The sequence below is a fragment of the Denticeps clupeoides genome, chromosome 16 (assembly GCF_900700375.1).
Source record: "Denticeps clupeoides chromosome 16, fDenClu1.1, whole genome shotgun sequence".
In the NCBI taxonomy this organism is placed as follows: domain Eukaryota; kingdom Metazoa; phylum Chordata; class Actinopteri; order Clupeiformes; family Denticipitidae; genus Denticeps; species Denticeps clupeoides.
The window spans coordinates 5,958,485-5,982,544 of record NC_041722.1 but is presented as its reverse complement, the minus strand read 5'-3'; the positions used below and the strand labels follow the sequence as shown (position 1 = coordinate 5,982,544).

Here is a 24,060-nt window from a genome sequence, read left to right as displayed (position 1 = left end):
TGTGTGTGTGTGTGTGTGTGTGTGTGTGTGTGTGTGTGTGTGTGTGTGTGTGTGTGTGTGTATTTAAACTGTTGATTAGATGTCGCTCCTCCTGCCATTAATTGCCATTGTATACGGCTAATTTAACAATTTACAGTCTGAAATATGACTCAGCGAAAAATGAAAAAAAAAAGTTGTTTTATTCTGCGATGCCGATCCCAGTGCAACCTGATAAGAGTTTATACATATAAGATTATATATATAATTTCTCCCCGAGTCATATTTCAGACTGTAAAGTGTTAAATTAGCCGTATACAATGCCAATTAATGGCAGGAGGAGCGACAGCTAATCAATTTCCGTCGGCATCCACGCGCCTGCAGGGGCTTTGATGCTGACATGTTGCTAGGCAACCCTGAGCCCAAAGTTAATTATCTCCATTGTTTCCCATCGATTTTTGTAACACGTGAACGGCGCATTAATCGAATAATTGGGTATGTAGTCGTTCGAGTGAATAAAAGAAACGTCGACGTCCTTCAAGTGCTTGTCGTGATAATCCCGGGAAGACGAGATTATGACCCGCAAAGTCTCGTTTCTATCGGAAAGCGCCACGTTTCTAACCGGCTAGCTCGTGCAAATAATGCAATTCAAACGTGACGGCGATTACAACAGGACGATATTACAACTTATTGCGATCTTATAACATTTAAAAAAAAAGAGAGAACCTCCAGAATCCAAACCCGAACTTTGTTATGCGTTCGTCTGTCACCTCCAGTTTATAAATATTAATAATAATTAAATGCAGTCGTCATCATCTGTTAGTTAGCTGCTCGTGTTGAACGCGGTGAAGAAGAAGCTCCTCCGGGCACCTTTACTGCGAGGTGACCGCGTGTGGCGGCGCCATGACGGAAGGACACGGCGAACGTGGCGGAAACACGACGCCTGTGTGGAAACTGAGGCGTTACGGGCGTCTGGTACCGAGGAGCCAGTCGTGGAAGGTGTGTGTGTGTGTGTGTGTGTGTATGTATATGTATATAATCTGCATACACGTGTATTATTGTGCCGCATCTGGAAATGTTCGCAGGTGTTCGAGTCCGGGGAAAGTGCAGGCCAGGTTGTGCTGAGCGTCCTGGATTCTGGACATTTTCTCCTGTCTCAGGCCCAGGAGCTGCTGGTGAGATCGGGCTAATCTCGGGCTAATCTCAGGCTAATCGCCGTCATGGGGCTGGTTGAGTTGAAGGTGGCTAGCAGGATAACAGGAGACTAGTTAGTTGGCTAGTCTCGAAAGTTCGTTGTAAACCCAGTGATTCGTGGGTTTTAAAAGTGAATATTTGTAAATTAATGGAAAAAAAACTTAAAACAGTAGGGAAGTAATATTAAAAAAATCATGGTTCAGTATGTACCTTAGTCGCTTTTCAGTTTGGTACAGTATGTTTTGGTGGGGGGCTAAAAGATATTCAACATATGCAGCTTTAAACTTATATAAGGATGTATTTACTCAACAAAGTATGGGTCTAAAATAGTATTTTCAGTACTTCCACAGTCCAATAATCAAGATAAATGTTCTCAAGTAAATAACAATTACACAGATATTTAATAAGGTGCACATCGCACAATATTGAAATGTTTGATTAATGTAGTTGAGTGCCACAACTAACCATTTAGTTTTTGATTAACTAATTCTGCCATATTCAGTACATTAGAAGAGGAACATCATATTTAGAATTGGGACACTTTTCCTTCATTTTAAAAATGCATTACTTTAAATGATTTCACCGCATTAGTAGTAAAAGAACATATTTAACTTGTGGGAAGTCATGGCAACCTATTTAATGAAGAACTGTAGCTTAATTGTGGTTGAGGATTGCAGTGTTGCCTGTAAACATTAACCTGTGAAATAAAGGCAGCTTTTTAAGGTGTCCTTCTGCAACTCATGATTGTTAATTTGGTTCCGCATTACGTTAACTAAATGTACAGTACCATTATAGCTCTTGAACACACTGAATGGACACTTTCATACAGTAAAGTTTAGTATGTTTTTATTAATACTAAATTAGTCCTAAATTTTATCCATGAAAATTTCAAGCTGTTGCTGTCTTATTTAATAAAGGTATTACGTTCCTTAGATTAAATAGCCACTTTCTATCAGGAAAATATTGTAAAATCTTAGGTAATTAAAAATTATTTTGCATCTCAAGGCTCTTATGTGAATGCATCAGGTTCCGGTGCAGGTGGGGACTTTGCACTATAAGCACAATCAGCACTCACGAGTGCTTACCTAAGTTTCCTAACCTTTTGCAATATAACAACATGGGATTTTGTATAGTTTTGTTTTGTCTTGCCTCTCTTGCACCACAATCCCCACTGTTCTGTTTTTTTTTTTTGTTCTCTTTCGTCCTTGTTGTTCCATTCCCTCACCTGCAACCAGCATAGGCATTTCACTGTATTGCACAATCCTTGTGACAATAACTCTTTACTCCTAAGCAAAAAAATCCCATTGGTATGATTTTAAATGCCGTTTCATTGGTCTTTGCATTGAAACAGATGCTGTTAAGGCTATAAATCTCTTGGCCTCTTTATTTATTTAATGCAAACTACGCACATTAAGCATGCTTTGCATTGTCTGCATCATCCATTTACAGAACAGCTGAGCAATGGTAGAGGATCTTGTTGAGGAAGTCACATGGGCATAATGCTTACATTTAAAAAAAAGTCATTTTCTAACAGAAAATCCCTCTTCAGCCCTTTCTGCTTTGTTAGTTGCAGATGCCAATTATTTAGTATGGGAGGGAAAAAAACTGTGTGGGGAAAAAGTCCAATAAACCATGCTGGGTCAGTTGGACCTGGTTGAAAATAATGTAGAAATAATTATTTGGTTTTTGATTAATCCTTTAACCCCAAAAAACAGTAAAATTGATTAAATGCATCTGAAGCTGACTGTACAGACTTGACATGTCTTTTCTGTAACTATGCATTTTCGCTCAACCTGTGTATATAATTGTGTCTTGACAGGCTTTTGTCATACTGCTGCACCTCTATTAAGTGCCCTGTCTTGCTTTAAAGTGTTTCATTTCATGTTCAGGGAAATGGTTGGTTCATAGGGAATGAAAGCTGAAGAAAAATATAAAGGAGAAAGAGGGGAAAAAGGTTTAATATATATATATATATATATAATAGCATTTTGAATAAACTACAATGTTTTACCAAAAGCATCACATCTGTCTGGTATCCCCTTTTCAGTAATTTGTACAGGGAGCTAGTCCAATGTTCGATGACTTTATGTAATTGTGCTCCTTCTAGAAATTTTTTCTGTGACTCTCCGTTACTAACATGATCAGATGTACACTACCAGTCAAAAGTTTGGACACACCTACTTTTATGGGTCTTTCATTATAAAACTAAACTGAAGACATGTGGCTATGAAATAACACACATGAGGTTATGTAAAAAAAAAAAAAAAAAAGCCAACCATGCAAAAATTTTAACATTTGATTCTCAGCTTTTGCTGTGACTGCAGCATTTCACACTCTTTTCTTCTCTCCACCACCTTAAGTTAAACAATGGAGACGGATTCCAATAGTCCTGAAGGTTTATGTTGAATGCTTTATCATTCACTCATGTTACTCACGTGACAGTGGTGGCCTAGCGGTCGCTCGAGTCCCGAGCCACCAAGGTGCCACTGAGCAAAGCACCGTCCCCTCACACTGCCCCAGTCATGGCTGCCCAATGCTCACCAAGAGTGATTGTTAAAAGCAGAGGACACATTTTGATGTGTCACCATGTGCTGTGCTGTACATCACAATGACAATCACTTCACAAGTTAATGAGCATCTCATGAAACAGCTTTTGATAATGACAATAGTGAACAAAGCAGCCATGAAGGTATAAAGAGGTGAATCTGATTCATCAAACATACTTCACTTTCTCCAGCTAAAACAAATACTAAATATGTCTCTTGAATTGGATTCTTCTAAATGGCTCCATCCACAATTATTTAATACAGACTTTGTGTCTTAGCCTAAGTGATTACTGTATAGTAATATAAGCTGGGAAATATAATGCAGAATAGGTGAACTGTCAATGCTGTGTGTGTGTGTGTGTGTGTGTGTGTGTGTGAGTGTGAGGTGATTTTGCTCCCTGTCCAGGGGTTATTTCTGCTTATCACTTCAGCTTCTCCCAGCCCTGCCTGGATAAGCAGGTTTAGAAAACTGATGGATATATATGTGTGTGTGTGGTGAAAGGAGAAAGCACAAGGAATCGTGCCAAAGAAAGATGAGGTGCATTACCAGTCACAGTGGTCTGGTCGTTTTTGGCCGGAGCTCAGGGTGCTGTGATGAAGAGGGCACAAGCCCACGCCTGATAGGATGGCGCCTGGAAGAACCGAACTCCCGTCAAGAGTGCCTTACACACAGAGTTCACGCGGAGGTCACATGGAGGGGACTCCCTTTTCCCGTGAATTTGGTTCTTTTAAGCGAGGGGAACATTATGGTGCTGAGAGAGGTCGACATTGAGAATATGGCTGGATCTGAGATTCTGCGTAAGGAGAGGGGAGATTAGCATAACGTCTTTACTTACACAACAAACCTACGCCTAGGGTGGCAAGAAATCAGGACCACTGGGGGAAAATACTCATGCGATGCCTGAAATGTTTTTTTTTTTTTTTTTTTTTTGCATTTTAGGAGAATAATCTGATCTTCTCCGGGAATCACTGTGGGGAGGGAAAATAATCTGTTTTTGAATCTTGAAATTTGCTGACGAAATGTAACATTTATGTAACTGAACTGATTCAGAGATTGGTCCCCACTTTCAGCATGAATTCTGCCGTCCCGCGTTCTGTGACTGGACCGAAGCCGTTAGATAAAAACTGAACACATTATGATGACCCTGACACAACACTATTTCCCATAAAACACATTTACCATGAAAATGACGATTTCACAACAAGTTTCTTTTGGCATATTACATGACAGTTCCTCTCTTTGACAGACAAAAAAAAAACACCATTATTTTTGCAGTTGCGTATGTGTTTATTGTATACAGACTAATTAATATTAATAAAATATAAATCAGGTGTGAACAGATTTTTCTGATTTTGTCTTTGTTTTGTCTTAGACAGTGGATCCCCCTGCTGGAGGGTCCAATGCACTGCCAAAACTTTTCATTCGTTTACGGTAAACTGATTCAGACAAACCTTGTCAGAGCTAATTGAATGTTGTGTTCACACAGGAAGGGTTTTCCCTCATCAATGCCTCAAACTTCATAAAAGCACAGAGGATATCAGATATTTTGCTGTTCCGGGTCACTCTCAAGGTGAGAAAAACGTCTTGTTCTTGACCAAATTGTCATAGTCTGTTGTGATGAAAATGACAGGCATGTGTTTTGTTCAGGATTACACATGGATAGCAGATGTAGGTGTATGAAGAAGGTGTGTGAAGGGGAATGCTGAATGGGTTTTTGGGATGGTTGCTGTTTGCATGCAGCATGTTATTGTTATTCCATACCAGTTCTCATGCTAATGTACTTGTCACAGTGACCTCCAAAGAAAGACTCAAAGACAAAATTTATAGTTTTTTTTTTTAATGAAGCTAATTACATTCCATCCAACTGCACGTTTAGGTGTAAGATCACACAGTATGAATACTAATAAACAAAGTCAATTAAAAGCCACCTTTTGGAAAGCAGGCTTTGATATATGATATGTAAGTCTTGTTCTTGGCACTGGTGTCAAGCGCCATTAAAAAAAACTGTAGTTTTATGGTATGAAAATGGTCCGTCCTGTGTGATTTGTTCTGATGAAACAGCCACATTTGTAGTGTATGTACCGAGGGGGTGAGTATTTGGCAGAGGATGTCGGTTTGCTGGGACAACAGTTTAATTGGCAATTAAGTGCCCAGGATGATGAAGATCTGAGTCGTGACAGGAATTCTTAGTGATTGTTGGCACACATATCCCCGTTCGAGAGAGCATCCACCCTCCCCTGCACCCTTCAGACCTCCCCCATGTCCAGCATCTCTGTGGCCTGTTCTCTTATCTGTGACATGCGTGCTACTGTGGTACAATGTGACCTGGTGGAGGAAAATTGCAGTTTATACAGGGAGTGCAGAATTATTAGACAAATGAGTATTTTGTCCACATCATCCTCTTCATGCATGTTGTCTTACTCCAAGCTGTATAGGCTTGAAAGCCTACTACCAATTAAGCATATTAGGTGATGTGCATCTCTGTAATGAGAAGGGGTGTGGTCTAATGACATCAACACCCTATATCAGGTGTGCATAATTATTAGGTAACTTCCTTTCCTTTGGCAAAATGGGTCAAAAGAAGGACTTGACAGGCTCAGAAAAGTAAAAAATAGTGAGATATCTTGCAGAGGGATGCAGCACTCTTAAAATTGCAAAGCTTCTGAAGCGTGATCATCGAACAATCAAGCGTTTCATTCAAAATAGTCAACAGGGTCGCAAGAAGCGTGTGGAAAAACCAAGGTGCAAAATAACTGCCCATGAACTGAGAAAAGTCAAGCGTGCAGCTGCCAAGATGCCACTTGCCACCAGTTTGGCCATATTTCAGAGCTGCAACATCACTGGAGTGCCCAAAAGCACAAGGTGTGCAATACTCAGAGACATGGCCAAGGTAAGAAAGGCTGAACACAAGCTGAAACGTCAAGACTGGGCCAAGAAATATCTCAAGACTGATTTTTCTAAGGTTTTATGGACTTTTATGGATGAAATGAGAGTGAGTCTTGATGGGCCAGATGGATGGGTAAAGGGAAGAGAGCTCCAGTCTAACTCAGACGCCAGCAAGGTGGAGGTGGAGTACTGGTTTGGGCTGGTATCATCAAAGATGAGCTTGTGGGGTTTTCGGGTTGAGGATGGAGTCAAGCTCAACTCCCAGTCTTACTGCCAGTTTCTGGAAGACACCTTCTTCAAGCAGTGGTACAGGAAGAATTCTGCATCCTTCAAGAAGAACATGATTTTCATGCAGGACAATGCTCCATCACACGCGTCCAAGTACTCCACAGCGTGGCTGGCAAGAAAGGGTATAAAAGAAGAAAAACTAATGACATGGCCTCCTTGTTCACCTGATCTGAACCCCATTGAGAACCTGTGGTCCATCATCAAATGTGAGATTTACAAGGAAGGAAAACAGTACACCTCTCTGAACAGTGTCTGGGAGGCTGTGGTTGCTGCTGCATGCAATGTTGATGGTGAACAGATCAAAACACTGACAGAATCCATGGATGGCAGGCTTTTGAGTGTCCTTGCAAAGAAAGGTGGCTATATTGGTCACTGATTTGTTTTGTTTTTGAATGTCAGAAATGTATATTTGTGAATGTGGAGATGTTATATTGGTTTCACTGTTAAAAATAAATTATTGAAATGGGTATATATTTGTTTTTTGTTAAGTTGCCTAATAATTATGCACAGTAATAGTCACCTGTGCACACAGATACCCCCCTAAAATAGCTAAAAATAAAAACAAACTAAAAACTACTTCCAAAACCATTCAGCTTTGATATTAATGAGTTTTTTGGGTTCATTGAGAACATGGTTGTTGTTCAATAATAAAATTATTCCTCAAAAATACAACTTGCCTAATAATTCTGCACTCCCTGTAGATCCGACCCACAAGACACAAAACAAGCACAGGTTACCTTGTGTTTTATGTAATCCTGGCGTGAGCATCTGCTGCAAATCAACTCGTCAAAAGCACATAACTGTCTGAGGTAGTTAAATACACACGTATGTATGATTAATCAGACTGCAATGTCATAAAAAGCATAACAAGATTTAAATGGAAGGAAACTTGATGCGAATGTATGCCCATAAACTGTCAGGTGCTGACCTGACCTTCGGCCTGTGTGTGTGTGTGTGTGTGTGTGTGTGTGTGTGTGTGTTACACAGGGTGAAAGTCGCCTGTTTAGGGTGCAGTTTGATGGCAGTAGCAGGGCTGAGGCAGTAGAGCAGTGCAGCAGTGCCGTTCTCCGGCTGCAGGAGTATCTGCCTGTGGGTTCTCAGCCGAGCTCAGCAGCACCCATACAACTGTCCACAGCACCAAAGCAGGATGCTCCTCTTGCAGCCAGTCCTCCTCAGCACTTACTGGTACCGTCCTTCACTCCACGCACACAAACTGTTGTTCATATGCATAGGTGTGCATTTATCTGTCTTAACTGAATTAAGCTATGTAACATCTTGACCTCAAGTTCTTGATTTTTCACTGGACATTAAATTATCCATCACCTGTACATAGAGGAGTGGAAAGAAAAAATAAGCAGTTGCAATTATTTAAAGTGATGAAAAGGTCAGGAAAGGGAGGAAAATTGGCAGAGGCCTAATGGATGTTCAGCAGTACTACTGCACATTTTCAGCTCCTGGGTATGAAGACACTCGATTAAGGTTGTTGCCAAAATATCTGGTTAAGTAAAACCATCAATCGGCCCTGTCTTATCAAGGAGTGGAGTCCACTAGACCTCTAAAGGTATGCTATGGTGTGTGGCACCAAGCCAGTCAGTAACAGATCCTGTAGTCTTCTAAGTTGTGAGTTTTTTCAGCACGTCCCACAGACGCTCGATTGGACTGAGATCTAGACTGAAGTCAAGTCAACATCTCAAACTCATTGCAATGTTTTTCAAACCAAGCTTGAACCATTTCTACAGGTGTTCAGGGAACACCATTGCTGTGAAGAGGTGTGCTTGGTCATCAACAATGTTTAGGTTGGTGGTACGTGTCAAAGTAACATGAATGCAGGACTCATGGTTTCCCGGTAGAACATTGACCAAAGCATCACCGTGCATCCACCAATGACACTCATACACCCGGCCATCTATTTTTTATAAAATTTAATTCTTCATATCAGGACAACGTGTTCCATTGCTTCCAGGTTCTGATGTTCATGCACCCATTGTAGGAGCTTTTGGTTGTGGAAACGGGTCAGCATGGGCACCCTGACCAGTATGTGGCTACATAACTCCAAACACAACTAGCTGGATTTTTCACACCATTCTGTCTGAATCTACATTACTTTTTCAGCAATTTAAGTTTCAGTTGAATAAGACAAAAAAATTGCTAATTTGCAAATAGACTGAACTGAATGGACTGTGGCTCGCGGGGCACCCTGTCATATTACAGATCTAGCATGAGGCATAAAAAACATGTACCCAACAGCACTGTGAGTTATTGCTGTCAGCAGGGGACCACATGTCCCAGATATGGATATTAAATTTTGATAATGTTTTGACTTGTTGTTACAATCCCCCTTGGTCTAGGATCAGGGCAGAAATATGAGGGAATAGCAGTGCTGGCAATGGCGTGACTAAAACCAGAGGACACAATTCACTGAAAAAATTACAATATTTCATTAAAAATATTTATTTACAGTATTTAGAAATATTTACAATAGTCAAAACCGTTGTGGTGGGGATCAAGGGCTGTGCTCTAGCAAAGAAATAAGTAAGTACTTCTCACCCTCCAGAACACCTATAGTGACTGTCACCGGAACACCCTAGCTTGTTGCCCCTGAAACATAGATGAGTTGGCCCCAGACTTCTACTCCTATTTTGTATAACAGAGCCAGTCCTACGGGTGGTATGTAGTCGCATGCACATACTACCTTTCCAAAAGGGATATTATAAATAAGAGGTTGGAGGAGGAACCCAAAAGAAAACAAAACCTTCCCCAAAATAGCGCCCTCTAGCAGGCATTTAACTTTAGCAAAAGTTGTATACTTGAAGTTCATTTTATTATTATGCTTGAGTATAGCAAGTATACTGTGTACCATGTATTTGTAGTGTACTAGAAAGTATACTAATTTAATACCACTTCAGACTAAACTTTAAGTATACTCTATAAGGCCATTTAAAATATACAAAAGTATCATTTCAAGTACACTCATCTATATACTACTAGTTTACTAGGTATATACTTGTAGTCCACATTTTAGTTTATTGAAGTGTTCTGAGAGTACACCACAGGTACGCTTAATATAATGCAGTTGAGCATATACTATTTACATTAAACTTCTAAACTCTAATAAGACATGTAAATTTAAACAGGGATAATACCTCAAAGCAAAGGTGTGTAATGAAAAAGATTTTTATTATGCTAAATTAAAAGTAAGCATGACTTACCCTATTCCGTACTTGGATCAAGATATACTAAGTGTTGCAACCTCACCAAACAAAGGCCCAACACTCTAAATCATGTTGAGAAATGAAGGGGGAAAATTCCCCAGGAGCTGCTGCTGGTGTGGTCAGGTCAAAAAAAGTAAAGTAAATTGTAATTATAAGCTTTGGTATTAAAGTATAAGTGGATGAATGTACTACTCTCTAAGGAAATTGCTTAATGTAATGTACATATTATGCTTAGTCTTAGACTTTTCTTTATATTTATTAGTAGTCAAGTATACTTCACTATATTATTATTATTAAATAGAAAGAAATCTTATTAAATCAATAATAGCCTGCCATGCCAAGGAAATTACTTAATTCCTAAACAGGATAGGCCGAAATGCATGCAATTTTGGCATCAAACTTTATCCTACCTGCTTGCCTGGTGTGGCGACTACTCATACTTAGCTAAATCAGGGGTTACTTAGCTACGTTAGGGGTTCATCACCTGCTCCAGCACCTCATTCAATGTGATCAAGATGGTTGAGAGACATTACATTTACATTTAAGGCATTTGGCAGATGCCCTTATCCAGAGCGACTTACAACGTGCTTTCAAGTTACCATCGATCAAGTGGTCAGTTCTGGTTCATTAGGACCCCAACGATGAATACAATCTTTTTATTCACTCTGTTGTAGTTTCTATACATAAGTAAGACAATAAGAAAGTTACAAGTTAATCTAAATATTCTCTAAAGAGGAAGGTCTTGAGCTGCCGTTTGAAAATACTCAGTGACTGAGCTGTTCTGACCTCGAGGGGAAGTTCATTCCATCACCGAGGGGCCAAGAAGAGTCTAGATGAATGTCTTCCTTTTACCTTTAGTGATGGGGGGACCAGGAGAGCAGTACTAGAGGCTCGGAGTATACGAGGTGCAGTGCGAGGTGTAATAAGGGCTGTGAGGTAGGATGGTGCTACTCCTTGTTTGGCTTTGTAGGCCAGCATCAGTATTTTGAACCTGATGCGTTCAGCTACTGGGAGCCAGTGGAGGGAACGTAGCAGAGGGGCGGTGTGGGAGAATTTGGGGAGGTTCTTCAATACCACATTATTCAACAGGTTGACACAACCTTGAAATGTTGCAGGTGCATTTCGTGGACAAATCAGGAGTCAAGGCTGTGTCAAGGAAGGAGTCAATAGTTCCCTTCCCGCTCTTGTGCAATGACACGACACGTATGCTGTTTCAGTGGGGTCGGGGACAAACCTGGATATTATGCAGTAGAACAAGTCTGTGAAGGCACACCTGGGCACAGTTTTACTTGAGTTTCAGATAAATGCCTGAATTACAGAATTATACAGCTTTGCAGTGACATAAAATATTTTGGGACCTACCGTTTATTATACGGATGTTTATGGATTGGGACCTACCAAACACATAATTAGTGTCACTGAACCTGGAATAAGGCCTTGAAAACAGAAACAAGCGAATGTATTAAAACAAGATCGGAGTCACCTGGTTGAAACTGTGTTGAAACTTCCTTTTCCATCAAACAGTTTGAGAAGAGGACCAGGACTCTCTTGCCAAGGAGCAAGCCTGACGAAACGTCCTCTGAAGTAGACATCATGTCTATGCTCATCGAGTCTTTAGTGGACCCTGAACAGAATCCTGCATAGCTAAAACCCAGCATTTCTTCTACTGCTGCAAGCAAAACTAACGTGTGCATTCAGTACCTCCGTAACATTAACTTGAGTGTCTGATGGAATTGTTCCAAAGCCCCTTGAGAAATCTGATGTTTAGTTAGCAAAATAGAAGCAAAATGTTTTAATAAAACCATCTCCTAGTTTAGAGTGTTCATAAACGTAAAACTCTGCCCTGCTCCGACGCAGGATTTCTTCTGGTAGGACATGGGCAATGTCAGTCACTGTCAGCCATTATGCTTCTCAATAGGGTGTTGAAACATCCCAGGTTTAAATATCTAAGTTTCTGTTGTAATTAAAATATTAGATGTGGTCCTTTATCACAGCTACATACAAGGACTCTTTATCACCTCATAAATGTTTTACTAATGCAAAGAATCTTCAAGAAAGCTAGCAATTTCACTCGTATTCAAATAAAATATATTTACACTAATTAATTATGAGTAAATATGAACAACTTAATCCTTTCTTTTAACAGTATGTACATTCAGATGCACCTCAAAGTCTGATGGTTTTAGATGCATCGCTCCAGCTGCTGGCATTTCTTTATTACCCCACTGAGTGGTGCTGTTGTCACACAAGGATTTTTGTAAATGGGCTTTTCCTCAAGTGAATCATTAGGTTGTTTGTATGCTGTCTTACCGAACAGTAGATAAATGCATGCAGCATTTGGGTGTTTGTCGTGGTAATTCTGTCACAGGTCTGACTGGCAATTCCACATTATCAGATCACAGCATGGCTGCAGGATAAGCTGCCGTTTTGATGTTATCTCAACCTCTCCTATTCTGTGATTGAAGCCAGTCCCAGGGGCATCAGCAAGACCAGATCCTGAGCTTGCCCAAGGCACCCTGTCCCTCAGGTGCCTTGCTCAGGTATGCTCTATTTAGATGGAAAGATTATCTTCCCTCGAAGTAGGGCAAAAGCATTGCTTTTTCTCCTCGCTATACTTACTATACATATAAGCACATCTATTATTAATAATATATATATATTTTTTACATCTAGCACTTCCTGGGTGAAGGGGATCTCTCACTGCCTATGGCATACCATCACCTTGCCCTACCTCATGGAGACCTGGAGCCATTTCTGCGTCTCTGTCTCTTCGACCCAAGTTTCCCTGCCTTTGTGGAAGAGGTTGAGGGGGAGCTGAAGAAGCTGGCAAATGAATGAGCAAGTTCAGAAACAGTTCCATCAGCCTCGCTGCAGTGGGACCTCTCTTCAAGTACAGGAAAGAGGTTCAGTGTGTTTTTGATTGGTTACACATGCTGCATCTGTTTATTCTGTCCATTTACTGAAAGACATCAAGGAGCCAGAGAGAGAGAAAGAAAAAAAAAGTTTATTCTTAAAAAGGTTGGTCTCACATTGTATCCAGTGGCTTGATACTGTTAGCACCGCCCACCACAACCCAAATGTAGGTCCATTGGCAGCCTGTCACACATGTACACTGTATTCAGAAGAGATGAGCCATGCATCTACCGCAGTGCAAGAAGCTATACCAGCCATTGAGTCCGTCTACATAAGAAAAATTTCACAAAAGAAAAATAAATAAATAAACAAACAAACAAACAAACACCCAAACATCCTTCCATCCATCAAATTGTCAATATTTCTATATGAATACATATTGCATAGGATTACAGCCATGCTGGACACTGTAACTATAAATAAAATTCATGGATTACGTTGAGAAATATAAAATTTGTTGTTTTTTCTTTACAGATATGCTAGTGTAATATTTGAACACTTACAGCGCAACATATACACAACACCTACTCAAGAAAAAAAATGTAACATTTAAATGTACTGTATCATTTCATCTATTACATACAAGATATTTATTCACAATTAAATACTGTTCTGCTCTGCCTGCTTTGGGAGTTGCATTCCAACTCATTTAAATTAACTCTGTTTTACACTCATTCAGATCATTTCATATCTTTCGGTGATAAACTGCACACACAACTTGTAATATATTATTCTTCCATTTACATTATTTCTTTTTACAAAAGCAACATATTTTGCTTGAAACAAAATAAATTTCAGTTGCAATGTGACATGGAAAAATAAATAAAGGAATGTTGCAAAAAACTAAAAAAGACAACTCTTGATATCTCCTGGTATTGCATGCATTTCAGACAATATGTTGTTCTGCAAAAACAAAAATGATAACCTCAGTTCGAGGACATGATAAACATAGCCATGAGCAACATTAACAGAATGCACAAAAAAAGAGAAACGTCTTCAGACATCTTCAGATAGAGCTGAGTCACCTCTGTCCACGCATTTTCACATAAGACTGAATAAGGCATGCTTAAGACAGCCATTTATTTGTCTCTGCCAGTGTTGTGCTGTTTTCTCTTTTATTTGTATTATTTAGTTGTTCTAGTTCTCCAAACAAAAGATCTGCTTCGTTTAAAAAAATCCTCCAGGAGCTTCTTCCACATACCTTCCCAAGACCATGATATGCAGTTAGACATCTGCGAATGAAGGGCAGACAGTGTTAGAGATCTGCATATGTGTTTTTTATGAATAAATATTAGATCAAGAGGACTCACGCATCATATGTGGCTGGGTCACCAGTACAACAAGTTGTATATGTACAGTACAGGCCAAACGTTTGGACACACCTTCTTATTCAATGTGTTTTCTTTATTTTCATGACCATTTACATTGGTAGATTCTCACTGAAGGCATCAAAACAATGAATGAACACATGTGGAGTTATGTACTTAACAAAAAAAGGTGAAATAACTGAAAATATGCTTTATATTCTAGTTTCTTTCTTTTTTAAAATATTCTAGTTTCCTGTACTGTATATTGTGTTCATTTAAAAAAAAGGACAGAATAAGAAAAAGCTACTCAGTAGTCAGGCTAGTCAAACTATAACTAACCACCCAGCAGAACTTCCCTGTTCCTTTGACTTCAGCAAAACAGAAGAAGTTACTTTACTACAGGTGTGTTACTGGTCTCACGATTCGATTATCAATGCCTTGATTATCGATGCATCCCAGAAATTTTCCACATTACTTAACATGATGTTTTCAAATACAAGATTTAAGGTCTCGTTCACCCATGTGGGTGGAGACTTCGGATTGCTCCTGAAAAGACCAGGGACTGCTACTGCAGTCTGCTGATCACCGAGATGTAGCTGAATCCACTCATTCCAAAACATTGAGCTATTGAGCTAACAGGCTACATGGTTCAAACAAGAAAAGAGAAAGGGGGAGTATGTGAGTAACACCTGGTCAACGAACTCCAGCGTTGTCCCCAGACGCTGCTCTCCGGACATGGAGTTTATGTCGGTTAAATGCTGCTAAATGCTGTATACAGATCACCAGATGCTAATGCTAACACCAACAAGTATCCTGGGAGTGATCACAACACATAAAATGCGTGGAGAAAAAAACACTGGACAAGCGGTGCACAAATGTCAGGCAGGCCTATAGGGCTAAAGCCCTAGCACACCTTGGTCAGTCTGATCTCACATCCTTGCATCTGATCCCTACATACACCCCCTTCACTGTCACTACATGGCCCAAAGACGTCTCCCAGCAGCTTCCAGAGATCCGACTACCACCAGGATCTGGAGAACCACACTACAGCGGTCCTGGATTACATCAGGTTCTGCACAGACAATGTCACCAGGGACAGACTCATTAGGACCCAACAGGAAGGGACCCAACCCTTACGGTCCCGCCAGAGCCAATCTGAAGAGAGGCATCCAAGATGCCAAGACAGCATACAGCAGGAGGACGGAGGAGAAACAACACCAGGCAGATGTGGCAGGGTGTCCAGCACATCACCAGCTACAAATCCATCGGGGGTAACGCTTCTCTGGAAGAGGAGCTGAACATCTTTGCCCACTTTGAGGTGACACTGACAACAGCTCCACTACAGCTGGACTATAACATGGAGGAGGTAATGTGGGAGCTGAAGAAGGTGAATCTGAAGAAGGCTGCAGGACCTGATGGTGTGGCTGGACAAGCACTGAAAGACAGGCCAGATTAACTGGCTGGAAATTTCACCAATATTTTCCAACCAGGCCATTGTCCCATCCTGCCTAAAGTCCTCCACCATTGTTCCACTGCCAAAACAATCCACCACGAACAGTCTGAATGACCCAGTCTACCACCTCACTCACGCCTGTCATCATGAAGGGCTTTGAGAAACTGGTGCGGAGTCGTATCACCGCCTGCTTGCCAGCAGACCTGGACTCATTTCAGTTTGCCTACAAAGCAAAGAGATCAACTGAGGAACAACTGAGATCAACTGTTTCCACAGCCCTCATTGCTGCACTGACCCACTTGGAACAGCAGAGGAGCTACCACAACAACTGGTGTCCAAACTGGCAGATCTGGGACCCCCATCACTAACCTGCAGCTGGACACTGGACTTTCTGTCAGGTCTCTCCCAGAGGGTCAGGCTGGGTCCCCACACCTCCACATCTCTCAGCCTCAGCACCAGGACACCACGGGGGTGCGTGCACAGGGGTGCTTACCCTCTACACATATGACGGTGTCCCCTCACACCCACACTCACATCATCAAATTTGAGTATGACAAGCCAGTGGTTGGACTAGTATACAGGGAAGACATTGAACGGCCGTCAGAGTGATGCTGAGTCAACAACCTGATCCTAAACACCACAAAAAAGGAGCTTGTTGATGAATACAGGAAAAATAAAAGTGACATCCAGCCACTCATCATTGATGGAGCTTCTGTGGAGAGGGTCTCAGTGTTCAGGTTCCTGGGCATTGAGCTGGAGGATGACCCGACCTGGAGCTCCAACACCAAGGAGCTGCTTAATCAGGTGCATTCCTAGCTCAACAGCCAAGGTTCTTACACGCACAGTCACTGCTGGAAATAGAGCATTTGCTTATAGATCTTCAGAGGAATTTACGTGATTCAGACACAGTATCAGTATTTAAATCCAGGCTAAAAACCTACTTACACAGTCTAGCCTTTAACAACAGTCCCCTCATCATTAGTAACGCTGCAGTAGTTAGTTCTCTGTTCAGTTAATCTCAATTGTTGCTAACTCATCACTAACTCACTCACTGACTCAGCAGTTTCCTGGTTCGGAGTGATCATGTGACATGGCCGACCTCCATGCTGACCCACACAGATAGTGACCTGCTGGGGCTCTAACACACTAATTCATTATACACACGTGGACTGCAATACACACGTGGAACATTCAAATGCCATCATGATTTGCATTTCATCCCGTGAAGTCCAGAGAAGGATGGGTTCCCCTTGCTGAGTCCAGGCTCCTCTCAAGGTTTTCTTCCTGTTAGAGGGACTTTTGCCACTGTTGCCTCTGGCTCGCCCACCTGGTGCTTTCAGCACTGTTCTACTTGTTAGGGACTTTGTGACAATGTAAAAAGCGCCATATAAATAAAGATAAATAGATTGATTGGATCGACAAGGTCATCAGGTCAGCGGAAAAAAACAATTGGCTGCCCCCTCCCCATCCTGGCATAAATTTACACCTCACGATGCCGCAAAAAAGCATTAGACATTTCACAGGACACATTACACCTCAGCCATTGGCACTTCCAGCTTCTGCCATCAGGCAATGAAAACCAGGACAAACCACCTTAATGACAGTTAAGATTAATCTTACCTCTCTCTTATCTTATCTAAACAGCAGAAAAACGCCTGGTTCAGGTGAGCGCAGACTGAATGCCAACAGTTTTTCTGCTCATTGTAGCAAATCTAAATCCACTTTTAGAGCGAACACGGTCAAAGTTCGACACATTTCAACTTTAACCGCTGTGCGAAGCGGCACTGTGCTCAGATCAGACAGCCACAGTCACCACCGGCACTACTTTTTAATGAGAGCGTTTATGCCACCGCAAGAAAATCAGCAATCATGATATAATCGAATATGTTCTGCACTGCATCGATGCAGAATCGTCCACATCTGCTCCACGATGCATCGATTTTACATTTTTTGAAGCAATAGTCCCTACTGAGTATTTATCAGTAGGGGTGGTGTGCAGTTTGAACAGGTCTCATTCTCACCTTCCTGGCTATGGCTGCTCAGTTGGTGTTTCTCTGTCGCAGGTTCTTGTCTTTGTGGTTGTTTGTAGAATTTGTTTTCCTGGGGCAAAAAAAATATCACAATTATCCACAACCACAGACAATGACTACTGGGTAAAACCGAACATAAAAAGCTAATGGTACTTACATTGGTCCTGCTGGTTCATCATCTTCACCATAACCAAAGGAAAGAAAGGAAGAAGGAATTTTAGAACAATATTGGACAACAACATGTTGTGCTGTTATACACACATAGTCTGTTGCATTATTGCTGTAATTGTCATGTGAGAAATATAGTGTGTGAAAGTGATTGTCATTGTGATGTACAGCACAGCACATGGTGACACAACGAATTGTGTCCTCTGCTTTTCACCATCACCCTTGGTGAGCAGTGGGCAGCCATGACAGGCGCCCGGGGAGCAGTGTGTGGGGACGGTGCTTTGCTGTAGTCATGTAGTCCTGTACTCATTTGCTGCCGTTTGCAATTAGGAAATGTAGTTGCCGTGCAGAAAGCCAACAATGTTTTTATGCATTTTGGTTCAGGAGTCAACAGTTCTTTACCACTGATCTCTTAACCTGAGGTCACTAGCCAACAGCAGCATTCACTGTCAGACGTGGTGATCTAACGTCGCTGTGCTGAAGATGTGTACTGAATCATTCCTTCACACTTTTATATAATCCAAATTTATCCTGCTTGGAAGCGTTTATGCCTCTTGCTTTTAAGACATCAAATATGCAGCCAAATATGACAGTCTTATGCATCAGAACAGCATCACAGTTCTCATAACCTCTACTAACTAAACAAATGTATACTGTGTATGAAATGATTCATGCAACCTGAAACAGGTAGATGTTTAACTTTTTTTGTGCTTTTTTTAAGAATCAAATTACAAAAAATATTTTAAACATTTATTATTTTCCAAAAATATTGTTGATTTGCATATTTCTAGAAAGTTTCAATGAAACTTTTGGAGGTGGATTTACTTTTTGTGTTAAAATGTGTTAAATTATGTACATACAATAGTTAAAAAATATTTATCCACTGTAGTTTAAGAAATTAAATATGATCACATCAAAAACTTTCATACTTCAGGAATGTGGGATGAATGTGACAGAAATACATTTCCAGAACATTGTGTGTGGGCAGACTTCAGTACATGGCACAAGTGGCAGATGTCTTCAGGACAGACAGGGGGAAAAAAAAGCCAAACTCCCACCCACACAACTCACAGAGGCCACGTTTGACAGAGACTATGCAGACACAGTGTCAAACACAGTTCTCAATTCTGTGTCAGATATAATCTACCTTAATCTGCCCCTCCCCCAGCAGAATATCCTATTCAGACCACTTTGGGGGGGCATGCTATGTCCCACTTCTCGCCCACAGGCAACAGAGTAACATTCTTAAACGAAAGTCAGATACAATTTGCAGCAATCACAAAAGGTTAATCCCCCCTCCCCCACGCCCACCAATTCTCTTTATTCATAAGAAGCTTTACTTCCTCTGTCACATTACACAGGATGGTGAGTTGGTGAGTAAATGGGAGTGGACAAAATTCAAAACAACATTAACCACCAAACCAGAAAAAAAAAATATTCTGACTGTTTGTCTGAATAATTGACAAAGCTGATTTAAAAATTCTAAATGGGAATTACGCCTTGCCTCACTGGAAATGGAAAGACAAAGAGATTGAGGGGTTTGAGTTGCTTGGCTAAATCTGAATTGGACTAGATGATTGAAAGTGAAGTGATTGTCATTGTGATACACTGCAGCACAGCACACGGTGACACAATGAAATGTGTCCTCTTCATTTAGCCATCACCCTAAGCAGTGGGCAGCAATGACAGGCGCCCGGGGAGCAGTGTGTGGGGAGACGGAACTTTGCTCAGTGGATTCGAACCGGCAACCTTATAATTACGGGGCCGGTTAATTAACCGCTAGGCCGCCACTGCCCCAACTTGTTAGTTATTGTTAGTTATGTCTAAAAACGTAAAGCCATATATATGAATAAACGTCGTGATCGCATGACAATATCATTGTATACTACCGTATACAGTGGTGGGAAGGTACAACCAAATCACTGCATAAACACACTAACACCATGGTTTGGTAGGGGACCTGCAGGTTATCTCACTTACCACCGATTAAGTTTACGATGCTATTAGGAAAAGGGCAAGAAAGGAGTCATTAAGGGTTTTTTTTTGTATGAAAAAGACTAAGTTGATTAATCCATATTAAATATAATTTGTTCAAGGTAATAGGTCATTTTGAGGGGTAAAAAGCATATGAGCAAGTGACATTTGGGGCAAAATTGAGATGTATTTCAGGATATCAATAAATCCTTAATCATTTAAGAGCTGAAGACACAGAAGAAGTTGGTGCCCTTGTGAGTATTTTTAAAGTTTTAAATGTTTAATGTAAAATGTTCTAAAAATATTATTTTCAATACAATATAAATATCATGTATACATGTGTATAAAGACGTGACAGACAATGTTATGTTTTTTGCTCTTGACAAATTGTAACTTATGCCTAATTTTTTTGCAGGCAGTGAGCTTGCATTTTCCTGCCTGGAGCACAGTACTGTATCTTGCTCTGTTGTCCACGTTAAAAAAAAACTCACAACTGTGCGTGAGCGACAGAGAGCTCCTCGTTCACTTTTTTTTTCGGCACACATGAACTCACTGAAAAGAACTAAATTGTACCAGACAGTTCTGGAATACCACCCAGGGCAGAGGCATTGTAACAGCGCTGTTGGGTTGTACAGTACCAAACTGGGAGGTGGGAGGTGAGGGGGGAGAGGTGAACCGCTGTCCTTTCTGTCTCCAAACAGGAATAGGTTGTGTTCATTTTAGGAAGGTAATCATATGTACGCTGGATCGATCCAATTAATTCTCAGATTAAAACATCCACAACGTCAACCCCAACATCAGTGACATCATAACGAAACAATACAAAGCCAAAAAATGCTACCTATTATCTTGACAGTTGATGGGAAATAAACAGTGTTCCAGTCTCATCTGTGTGGGGTCTGATTAAAGGTTAGCCACAGACCCCCCTCCCGGTTGTAAGGTGCCCTTGTGTGCTACAATAAAGGTCATATTAGCATGCATCTATGGGTGCTGCTGGCAGATGCATGAGGAAGTTGAGGAGCACTTTCACCACTGAGACAGTGTCTCCTCACAGGCCAGTTCAGGCCAGTTAACCCTCAGCTCCAAAAATGAATAAATAACAGGACGCCTCGTTCGTTATGCTATTGATTGTTCATAATCCTATCGATTTTGATTTCTCCTTATGGCATAAAGGAGGAACGCTGACCAGCAGGGCATGAAGTATCTTCTGCCGTCACCGAGGGAGCGCTTGGCAGCCATTTCATACACCAGACATCTACAGGGGCGGCAATAAAATGGCATTTGGCTTACCATCGGGCACCTCGTCTGGCTTTTTGCGTTTCTCATAGACCACGATGATGACCACCAGAATGAAGATCTCTGCTAGCACACCGAGGAGAGGCCAGAGGGGCGCCAGATGACTCCGTACCCGCAGGATGGATTTGGCAGTTTTGTTGCCGATGACGTTGGTGGCGTTGCACTCGTACTCGCCAGGGTCGGTGCTGATGTCCAGGTTGATGATGTAAAGCTCCGTGTAGTTCTCGTTGTTGATGATTGAAAACCGTCCAGTTGAGTTGTCAATCTCCTGGAAATAGGAGGCGGTGGTGTTAGCATCTAAACGGGTCATGATGCAATAAAACACATAATTCATTTAATTAAACACAAATAAAAACTCAAACTGTAAATTAGAGACTAATGGGAAACCTGACTGAAAGCATGAAACATTAAACCTAAACATGGAAAGCAAATTCTTGCTGGACGTTTAGAAAATCTTATAAATATGGTCTTATAAATAGATAATTATATAATGAAATGGCGCTGCAAAAAAAAAAATCGCAAAAACAATGTGTCATTTTATTAAAAAAAATTCAATTATAAGCCACAAACAAAACAATTAGGACATTAAAATATTTGTAAAAAAAAAATCTCATTAGCAGCTGCACCTCTCCACTGCGTGTGGAATTTTGAGGTGGGGCCTGGGAACCTTTCAGACAAGGACAACGAGTGCCATGCACACTCTTACACTCCAGCCTCCATTTCTGTGCTTCCTCCAGGTCCAGATGGGATGGGGGTAGCCCACAGACTTGCAGTACAGCTTCGCGCTCTCTCCCTCGTTTTTATTCTCGCTCCGCTTGTGGCTGATGATTTCCGGAGCAGCTGGGAGGACAAGAGGGAAAAATGAGATTAGGTACTTCATGGACGATAGATAGAAAGCTTTTTTAGTGCGTGTTGATGAGAAAAACAGTATATAATATTCATCATATCGCTATTACACGTGCCAGTAAAATGAAAGCAATGTGTTCTCTCTACAGACAAGTGAACTAGAGAGGGACGACGGAGAGTCGGTTAATTAGCTTGACGGCCAGTAATTAAAGTGCCCCATAATCACTTGGAGTGTATAGCAGGATGCTGCGCGGCTCCGAGGAACCCACGTCCCGCCACGTTCGGTTGGTCGGTCGGTCGCCGAGGGACGTCCCGCTGGGCAACAGAAAGTGAGCTCTCTGGCCCCACAGTAGGCCGAACAACCGCTGCAGCCTTTTGCTAATTCCTGAAATTACGGTAATTCCTTCCATGCAATTAAGCAGGATCAGGGGGCGGCGGGCAGAGTGAGCACCGACGGCCGCAGGGGCGTGGCCTCGTGGCTGGGTGACATCACCCATCTGTAATTACGAAGTACACGTGCCTGCCAACAGGCGCGGTCAGGAGGATGGGAGCCGCATTATCTCTTGCACACTTAATCTCTGACTGGATAGTAACCGCGCGGCACCCAAACAGAGCGCTGTCTCTATTACACGCTCTCTCTGGGCACTCTCCAGCATTCGCACCCTTAATGGAGGCTCGTTCGTGTTTGTGCACACGAGATGGAGGTAGATAACGTTAATTGGGGGAGTCGGGGGTATGGTTCTGGCCGATAAGAACGTGTTTTCCTGTACGAATGAACCGTTTCTACTTATTCAATCAGTGGCGGCTCCACGGCCGGCCCTTACCTCCTGCAAACCCCCCGCCGACCGTGAATAAAAAAGAAAAGGAAACATGCATGCTCAGGACAGATTATCATTGTGGACAATAAACTGCTGCCATTAGAAAAGGCCAGGCCAGGATCCAGCACTCTAATCCCACCCCATCTCACAAGCCTCCATCTGCTGCCTCCCAGCTCTGTGCCTGGGAGCTGGGAGTGCCAAGGACACTACATCCTAGGGGGAGCACAGTGCACACACACACACACACACACACACTCATCCACATGGACTCACACCGCCATGCACACACTCAGCAGCAGGCGCTGTTCACAGAGCTGACATGCGTTCACACGCTTACAGTGAGTAGACCGGTAACGAAGTGGCACAGACAGACAGACAGACAGACAGACAGACAGACTCGCACTTGCCCGGACCTTTTGTCCTGAGACAAACGCAGCTAAGGGGCCGAGTCCGGTCGCAATGAGGACGCGCCGGTTTGCCAGCCAGTTGCAACCAGGATGGCGCGGTTGGTGATGTGCGCTGCCGGCTTCTCTGGAGAGCGTGCGCGTTGGGGGAGGGGGGCATTAGGCACGCAGGAGCCATGTCATCCCACGGGCGGGCAGGAGGCGAGCCAGCAAACCAGAGCGGACATCGCATCATCGTTACGCAACCAGGCAACACTTAAGACAGCTTTGACATAACGGTCGGGGCATGCTCAGTATGCACGATGGCGGTGTCAAAACAAATTGGCTTAACCGTGGAAAGCGTGTCGACAAGCGCATCCTCCACAGGCTCCCATGAGTCTGTGCTGCTATCGGGAGCCACTCTGTTGCTCTAAACTGTGGACTTTTCTGCAAGCTTTTGTTCTGGAACCAGCACATGTGACCTCTGTAACTAAGAAATGTCAAGTGTAAAACAAATTAGCGGAATACATAAAAACAAGCACACGTTTCGAAAATATCATGTGTAATGAGGCGTAGGGATGTTGACGGGCGCTCGGGGTGACAGCGGTCGTCTGTAGGCCGCCTTTGGCTCAGCTACGGTCTACCCAAGCCCACCAGAGAAGACCAGATAGAAGAAGAAGGGTCCCACTGATAATCAGCCATTGGACCAAAACAGAAGTAACTGAAATGGGCTCAGGTTCCATCGTGGCTTCTAAGCTCACAACAGCTG

The 24,060-nt window shown here is 42.1% G+C and overlaps 2 protein-coding genes across 4 annotated transcripts in view; one reads left to right on the top strand and one right to left on the bottom strand.

The window, feature by feature from the left end:
* The first annotated feature begins 350 nt into the window (after positions 1–350).
* On the top strand, positions 351–13,372 carry LOC114765692 (meiotic recombination protein REC114-like). 2 transcript variants are annotated; one of them, XM_028956011.1, is made up of 6 exons: positions 351–975; positions 1,062–1,151; positions 5,204–5,287; positions 7,879–8,076; positions 12,569–12,643; positions 12,777–13,372. In XM_028956011.1, the coding sequence occupies exons 1-6, from the start codon at positions 880–882 to the stop codon at positions 12,939–12,941; spliced, it is 708 nt and encodes a 235-aa protein (XP_028811844.1). In that variant the 5' UTR covers positions 351–879; the 3' UTR covers positions 12,942–13,372. The 2 variants fall into 2 exon arrangements, with proteins under 2 accessions (XP_028811844.1, XP_028811845.1); XM_028956012.1 differs by adding an exon at positions 5,365–5,402 and having other exon boundaries at positions 931–1,151.
* The window catches only part of LOC114765691 (neuroplastin-like), a 26,430-nt gene continuing 15,457 nt past the window's right edge, over positions 13,088–24,060 (bottom strand). For both annotated transcript variants that reach the window (XM_028956009.1, XM_028956010.1), the window contains 5 exons: positions 21,951–22,084; positions 21,239–21,512; positions 17,964–17,985; positions 17,798–17,876; positions 13,088–14,248 (listed from right to left, as the gene is read on the bottom strand). In XM_028956009.1, coding sequence (XP_028811842.1) covers positions 17,816–17,876; positions 17,964–17,985; positions 21,239–21,512; positions 21,951–22,084 — 491 coding nt within the window. In that variant the 3' untranslated portion in view covers positions 13,088–14,248; positions 17,798–17,815. The remainder of the gene's footprint in view (positions 14,249–17,797; positions 17,877–17,963; positions 17,986–21,238; positions 21,513–21,950; positions 22,085–24,060) is intronic.

Coding starts and splice junctions, on each gene's coding strand:
- LOC114765692 (XM_028956011.1), top strand. CDS start 880: ATGACGGAAGGACACGGCGAACGTGGCGGAAACACGACGCCTGTGTGG. Junction 5,288..7,878: donor TGTTCCGGGTCACTCTCAAG/GTGAGAAAAACG, acceptor TGTGTTACACAG/GGTGAAAGTCGCCTGTTTAG. Junction 12,644..12,776: donor CCCTCAGGTGCCTTGCTCAG/GTATGCTCTATT, acceptor TTTTACATCTAG/CACTTCCTGGGTGAAGGGGA.